The 7,934-nt window shown below is 46.2% G+C and overlaps 1 protein-coding gene across 1 annotated transcript in view; it reads left to right on the top strand.

The window, feature by feature from the left end:
- The first annotated feature begins 7,548 nt into the window (after window positions 1–7,548).
- SRSF9 (serine and arginine rich splicing factor 9) overlaps window positions 7,549–7,934 on the top strand; it is a 5,973-nt gene continuing 5,587 nt past the window's right edge. Inside the window, exon 1 of the mRNA XM_019506799.1 lies at window positions 7,549–7,909. Within this exon, the coding sequence (XP_019362344.1) occupies window positions 7,683–7,909 (227 nt within the window). The 5' untranslated portion in view covers window positions 7,549–7,682. The remainder of the gene's footprint in view (window positions 7,910–7,934) is intronic.

The raw sequence follows: 7,934 nt of genomic DNA, 5'->3' as shown, positions 1-7,934 counted from the left end.
CTTGGCCCATGGGCCATATTTTGCCCATTCTTGGTATAACTGCTATTGGCTTTTGGATTTAGTAAAGGAATTTTAGTTGAATCACTGACATGGTTAATTGAATTTCAACAGTACTGAACTTACAGAAATGAACCATTCAGCAGCCTGCAGTCCCTTCAGCACTTACAACAATATTTGGAGATATCCATAGATAAGAAGTGAATGTAAGAAGTGACGGGCAGAGATGATTAGGCTTGCTGGTTACAAACAGATTTCTGAGAATGCTGTAAAATGGCTCACTGAAGAAAAATAGATGATTGCAGAAACACCAGTATATGAGATGCAAGGGTTTTAAATAATAATTTTTTTAAATCAAAGGTTTGCTTGTTCAGCTCCATTCTCTGAGCACAGCTGCAGAAGAAAGCAGAACTTGAAAACAAAACATAGAATACCATAAAAGGTGAAGATAATAGCATAGGGAAGGGCTCATTAAAAGAAAATGAGTCGTGAATAAAGAATGTCATCAGATTAAAATCACAGATGGTACTTGTTTGACAAGCAAATGCTTTGGGGCGGAGTCCTTCTTTTGCAACAGGTGTGTGTACATTTAGCCTAATGGGTGCGTGATTACTGGTGAGATTTCTAGGCACTACCATAAAAGGTAATAATATCAGTAGAATAATAATTTTAATTTATAATAAAAATAAATATTTTTTTTTAACACAGAATTGAAAAAAGCTTCCTCTTTGAGATATGCATGAGGGCATGCACTTCAGAACATCCAGTAAAATTCTGTCTTATAGGAAGAAATTTTCATCTGATATAAATTAATATAATGCCATTGACCTCAGCAGAACTATTTCAGTTTATATCAGCTGAAACTATCCCATAATTTTAACAAACCAGATTTTATTACATTGTTGTAAACACCATTTTTGGGGGGCAAAGATCTTGTTGACTGCAACCATTTTTTTTCTCCTGTGGAGTTATTCCAATAGCATGTATTCTATGTACTCTGCTGGCCTGAGGAGTGCAAATAAGTAATAGAAACTCTATTATAGCAGATATGATTCTGAATATACACAGTTTTAACTCTGTTCCCTAAAACCTTGCCCTTTTTACAAAGTAAAATTACACTTGTTCAAGTTCTTGATTTTTATACAAGTAGTATCATAATATTTTGAAGATCAAGGTACTGGCACAGAGGTGGGCAAAGTCTGGCCTGTGGCAGAGTCCAGGGATTCTGAGGAGACCAGCCTCAGCAGCACTAGCAGAGTATGTGGCTAGATGGAGCACTGCTCGGGGGCTGAGATCTTGGGGTGGTGATATTGTGGTCCAGAGCCAGGGCAGAGCTGCAATCCACGGCCTGCATGTCATGGCAGCAACGCCACTGCTGTGGTCTCCATTGGAAACCAGCTACAGCAACGTGGGCAGGGTGGCTGGAAAAGGAGTTCGGCCACCAGCCAGATCTGCCATTTTGCCCACCCCTGTACTAGCATCTGTCAGTTCCTATTTAGGTTGTTGCTGAAGTTCATCTTGTTAAAGTGTCCAGATTTTCACGGGAGTTGCTGTGTGCTGAGCCTATTTGAAGATGTAACCCCTTCATGTAGATACCTACCTACCTGGGAGCTGAGATTTATCAAGATCTGTCCCAGCTGTATCTTCTACGCCCTTTTGCAATTCTGCTTCTAAAACTAAGAAAATATCATGCAACATGAAGGTGGGTAAAGGATATGTTGAATGGGAAGATATCATATGTAGATCAGGGAAAATATCTTGTGTTTAAAGAGATGGCATAGTCTGTGGTTACAGCACCAGATGGGAAGTAAAGGAAATACAGCTTTTATTCTAAGGTCTCCCACTTCATCCATTTCTTTATCTGTAAATAGTCAATAATTTTACCTTTTTTTTATTAAGTATTTTGAGATCCATGGATGAAAGTTTTATATAAGTACTGAAGCTCCAATTCTCAACTGTATTTATGTATCTATTTAGAACTATGGAATTATTTAGAAAAGCTGGACATATATAAGTCCATGGGGCCAGATGGGATGCACCAGAGGGTACTGAGGGAGCTGGCTGATGAGATTGCAGAGCCATTGGCCATCATCTTTGAAAACTCATAGCTATCAGGACAGAAGTCCCGGATGATTGGAGAAAGGCAAACATAGTGCTCATATTTAAGCAAGGGAAGCAGTAGGATCCAGGAACTACAGACCAGTCAGCCTCACCTCAGTCCCTGGAAAAATCATGCAGCAGATCCTCAAGGAATCCATCTCTAAGCACTTGAAGGAGAAGGAAGTGATTACTGATTAGGAAGAGTCAGCATGGATTCACCAAGGGCAAGTCATGCCTGACCAACCTGATTGCCTTCTATGACAAAGTGACTGACTCTGTGGATGTGGGGAGACCAGTATGTGATATAACTTGATTTTAGCAAGGTGTCACAGGGGAACTGTGGAGAAAAGACCCCGAGAGACCAAGGGGGAACCCTAAACACAACAAGGACAGTGAGGGAAGGAAAAGAGCAACAGAGATTCCCTTACCTGCAGCTGACAACGTGGCAAGACTGGAAGAGGCGGCAGGACCCGTGCAGCTGATTAGCTGCGTCTTTTTGAAACTGCGGCCAGCTGCATGGAGTAACAAGCACAGCCAGCACGGGAAAATAAAAGACAGCTCGGGTGAAGGAGAAGGGTGGAGAGCTAGATAGGAGCTGCCAGAGGAGGTGCCCTTGGAGCCCCGATCAGGGGCAAAGAGAATCCAGACGACCCTCCACGAGACCAGAGGCTGCACCCGAAGCAGTTGGAGGGAAGACACCAGCGGTGAGGAGGCAGATGCTCTCATCCCTGGCGACGGAGCCAAGGGAGAAAATCCAAGGACTCCAGAGGAAGAAGCCGACAGCAGAGATGGCCCTGAAGAGAGGGTGACGGAAATCAACCCAGCAGTCCAGGTGGGATTGGCTCGGGCTTGGGAAGGCTCCTGGAGTCCACCCGGACAGGGAACAGAGAGCCTAAGCGGCGGGAAGGACTGCAGAAAACCAGCTCCTACCAGCCTGAGCCGCTCGGCAAGGGACAGAGTGGGGTTGAATCAGAGGGACCCACAGTAGCCCAGTTCGTTACTCGAGAGGGTTATCGGACAAACAGAGTGGGGTTGATTTGAGGGGGGCTTGCAGTGGTCCCATCCAGCACTCAGGAGGGATATTAGCCAGAGAAGGAGGTGCCTTGTACAGGGCTAATAGGGAGAGGAATTCTCTGGGCCAGGGAGCCCATTTTTGGTTTGAGGCCAGGGATTTTACTGGTAGTCCTTTTCTTAATTTCGTTGTTCTGTTTCCCACTTTTGGAGGGGAGGTAGGAAGGCCGTAGAGGGTCTCATACTCGGCTCGAGTCAGGGTCAGGGAAGAGCTTTATATCTGCAGGAGAGTGCCCATTACACCAAGAGGCGAGGGTTGGGCCTGGAGACGTCAGCAACTTGGCGAGGCTGGGTATCAGGGCGAGGTGTAAGGAAGGTTGGAGCCTCACAGAAGACCATCGCCCCAGGATTCCCGACTCCGGATATGCCCTGGCAGTCGACCCCCCCCCCACCACCACCACTGAAAGAACGAACAAAGTTGTGGCAGGTGAGATTGGGGTGAAGACTACCCCGGGGCAATACATCCAGGCGGTACAACCTACGGGACGGAGTGGTGAGAGATCTTACACACCCAAAGCCGGGCAGCACGTGACCGGATGTTTGAAGCCCGCCAAGTACACAAGGGTTTTGATATCGTCTCCCACAACATTCCTGCAGGCAAGCTAAGGATGTATGGGCTGGATGAATGGACTGTAAGGTGGACAGAAAACTGGCTGGAGCATTGGACTCAGAGGATAGTAATTAATGGCTCGATGTCTAGCTGACAGCCAGTATCAAGTGAGTGCCTCAGGGATTAGTCCTGGAGCCAGTTTTGTTCAATGTCTTCATCAATGACCTGGAAGACAGCATACAGTGCACCCTCAGCAAGTTTGCAGACAGCACCAAGCTGGGGGGAGTAGCAGATACACTGGAGGGTGGGACTAGTAATTCAGTGACCTAGACAAATTGGAGGATTGGGCCAAAAGAAATCTCATGAAGTTCAACAAGTACAAGTGCAAAGTCCTGCACTTAAGATAACAGTCTCATGCACCAGTACAGGCTGGGGGCTGAGTGGCTGGGCAGCAGCTCTGCAGAAAAGGACCTGGGGGTTACAGTGGATAATAAGATGAATATGAACCAGCAATGTGCCCTTGTTGTGAAGAAGGCCAGAAACATACTGGGCTGCATTAGTAGGAGTGTTGCCAGCAGGTCAAGGGAAGTGATTATTCCCCTCCTTTTGGCACTGGTGAGGTCACATCTGGAGTACTGTGTTCAGGTTTGGGCCCCCCACTCCAGAAAGGATGTGGACAAATTGGAAAGAGTCCAGTGGAGGGCAACAAGATTGACTGCAACTGCAAGAGATTTCTCCGGTAATCTCTCGTAGTTGAGGATGATTGTCTACCATGATTGTCTTATCTGTATGTCTAAAGATGGCTGACGAGGCCTATCTGGGATTTACAGACTCTACTGAAGCTCAGACATGTTTCCATGTAGGGTGGGTGGCACTGGATTCTTGATTTGGTCCATGACAGTTCCTCCTGCTCCTGCTTTTCTATTTCCTGTTGTTGTCATGAGGTTTCAAAGTACCAAGATCCCTGCAGCAGACTCTGCCCCTGAGCAATAGTATCCCATGAGTTAACATTGATGTTAAATCTTTTTAAGTTGGCCTTGAGGACATCCCTGAAGCACTTTCTCTGCCCTCACCTTGAGTGTATGCCTTGGCTGAGCTGGAAGAATAAACTTACTTTGGGAGTCTGAAGCCAGACAGGAGTTGGAGTAACTAAAATAAGAGAGGGCATATTTAAGACTATAGTATGCAGAGATTGAAAAGGTTAGAACTATTAGGAAGAAAACTGTGAGGGGAACATGTCAGTTATACAAAATAGTGAAAAAAGGAATGGAAAATGGGTGCCCTCTTTTTGCTCATTCTCCTATATTATAAAGAAACAAATTTCTTTATCTGTCTCCTGCCAGTCTGCCACAGCCTTGCTATAGCAAGGTTTAATCTTGTGAAAGTACTTTTAATATTGGTACTGGGATGGACTGAAAGCTCCAAGTGAGTGTTTTGAGAAATCATTGTAGGCAAATGGATTCAGGAATGAGCTAATTAGGTACTGGACAGATATAAACAATAAAAAGGGGCTGTATGTTTAGTTTCCAATAAGATGGGAAACAATGGCAAATGCAGAGCCTTGTAATGAAAACCTTTTATTACCCTAACCTACAGCCTCACTTATGTAATTCAGCTTCCCTGTCCATTCTCAGCTGATACTATATATAGCTTTAAAAAATACTGTGACTAGGGAAAGAAGCCAACTCTCACTGTTTTTGTGCTATAGCCACTTCTAAGCTATAAACTAGACATAATCAATATCTAACATAAGGTCACTGACAAGCTGTCACAGGAATATAAATTTTAGTATTAACCAAAGCTGGACTGAAATTAGCAAACAAACCATGGAGACTCTATTCCCTATTCTTAACAGTTTTCTGAGCCATCAAGTCCCCATGGGCAGTCTGTGTGAAAGAAGCATACAGCAAAGACATGAGGGAAAACATTAGTAGGAACTGAGTATTAATGTGAATTGATAATAGTGGAGTATAACAGTAGTTATAACTAGAAAGGCAGGCCTGCTGGGTACTTTTTGCATTTATGTTATGACTTCTAAATAGGATTGAACCTTGTTTCTTTAATACATATATATAGGCTTAAGAGGAAAGATATTTCTCATTTATGATTGAGGGGTTTACAAAAAGTGATTTGTTACATAAACAGACCCCATTAGCAGGATGGGTCCCTAATAAAAATGACCAAACTAAATTATGCAACATAAATAAGATGTAGGCAAGTTCAAGGAAACACTATACCACTGATCTTAGGAGGCCTACAAAAAATGTTTGCAAAGTTTTGTAAGATGGGAAAAGGCAAATATTTCTTTATTGGGGTAGTCATATAAACACCTTTCACATTAAGAAGTTTCCTGAAGTCACAGATAGTAAAACTGAAGTTTACTAATAAGAAAACAAAATCCATAGCCACTCGGAGCTTCTCTTATCATCATGCTCCCCATCAACAAGTCTTTTCGGACTTCGTAACCCAGCAGGTTCTATCCATCAGAGGGCAGTGATGTGCCACCCTAGCCTGCCTTCCGCTTCATAGAAATACATAACCTTTAACAGAAAATCTATTAACTTGCTGACTTATGCAGACAGACATTCTGAGATAACAGAAGTAAAAGACCTGATTTTGCTACCCTTATGTTGAATAGTATTTTACTAGGTAAGTTTATTTTCTTTGCTTGGACAGCTAGGTGCCTTTTGCTGATATGCAGTGGGCTACAGCTTCATCCCAAATTGAACTGACAATAGCAGTGAGCTTTTGACAATATGATGCATCTGAGACAGACAAAGCAACCATCATGTCTCAACCAAGACAGCAAAAAAAAATCTGCCTGATCTGGTATTAATGGTGAGCTTTGCACAGCAGGAAGAGATCCATCCCTGTGAACCATGTATCTGAAGCATGCCTGCCATTATTTGCTCAACACCACAAATCCTCAAGCCTTGCAGTGTGCCATATAGCTCCATTACATACAGTCATACCAATTTGTACCCAACAAACAACAGTAATTCATGCAATTTTTCAAGCGTCAGTCATTTTTCAGCAGTGTCCACATTTTAGATCCACAAAACAGGTTGCCACAGGTTTACTAAATGCTGATTTTTGTGCCAGCTCAGTTTACACTGTTACTACGCCTTCAGCAGTGCATTGCAAGGGCAACGGGGCTGTCTCAGGGTCGCAGATCAACAGGTTATGGGAGAGGCCCCCTCGTGGGTTTTCTTCACTTTGGGGGCACTTGTCAGTACTTTGAGTGGTTTTGCTTCATTCTGTCCTTTTTCTGTGTTGCTCTCACTTAGAATCACATACATTACCGTGACTGAAAGCACCAACGCTTGGAGCAGCGAGTGGTTCTTGAGCTTACGGGACTTGAGGCCCCTTCCATAACTTCTGTAAATGGAGTGGCAGCCAATTTAAAAACACTAATTTCTAGATTTCGGTGCTTCTGTCCCCGCAGTGGGGACGGAGGATTGTCCAGACAGGGACAAACCTGATCCTGCGTTTATCTGTTTAGCTCCTCGTGTCCCCCTTCACAAGCTCTTGCGGGGTCCCCGGACGCTCCGCTGGCTCAGCGGTTTGCTGCTGCAGCTTTAAGCGCCAGGAAAGATGAAACGCGCTCTCGCTCACCTCGACCGTACAGCTGCGATACAGGAGCCAGGACGCAGCGGGCTGCGCTGCAGGGGAAGCGCCTCGGAGCCCCAGAGCAGGACGCGTGCGCACCCCGGCCGAGCGCGACCGATTCTAGCCGCCGCGTCTGGCAGCACGCGCAAGCGCAATAGGGTGCGCGTAGGCCTAAGCGCCATAATAGCCGTGTGCACATGCGCGCAGGCGCAGAGCATAGCGCAGGCGCAGTGAAGCCGGCGGGGTGGCCTGTGCCTCTTCCCCTTTAAGCGGGCTGTTTAGTGTCCTCCGTCAGGTGGCGGCGGGGCCTGGCGGGTTGGGCTGGCTCGGGGCTGCAGTCTCCCGCGCGAGCAGCATGGCGGGCTGGGGCCGGGACCGGGATGTGGACTTCGGGACCGGGCCCGGCGCGTCGGGTCGCGGCGGCGCCAGCGACGGTCGCATCTACGTGGGAAACCTGCCGGCCGACGTGCGCGAGCGGGACCTGGCCGAGCTCTTCTACAAGTTCGGCCGCATCCGCGACATCGAACTCAAGAGCCGCCGCGGCCTCGTGCCCTTCGCCTTCGTGCGCTTCGAGGACCCGCGGTGAGCGCGGCCGGGCCGGGCTGGG

This window comes from Gavialis gangeticus, unplaced genomic scaffold, assembly GCF_001723915.1.
Source record: "Gavialis gangeticus isolate Ggan-Ray unplaced genomic scaffold, GavGan_comp1, whole genome shotgun sequence".
NCBI lineage: Eukaryota > Metazoa > Chordata > Crocodylia > Gavialidae > Gavialis > Gavialis gangeticus.
This window is presented reverse-complemented; position numbering and strand designations above follow the sequence as displayed.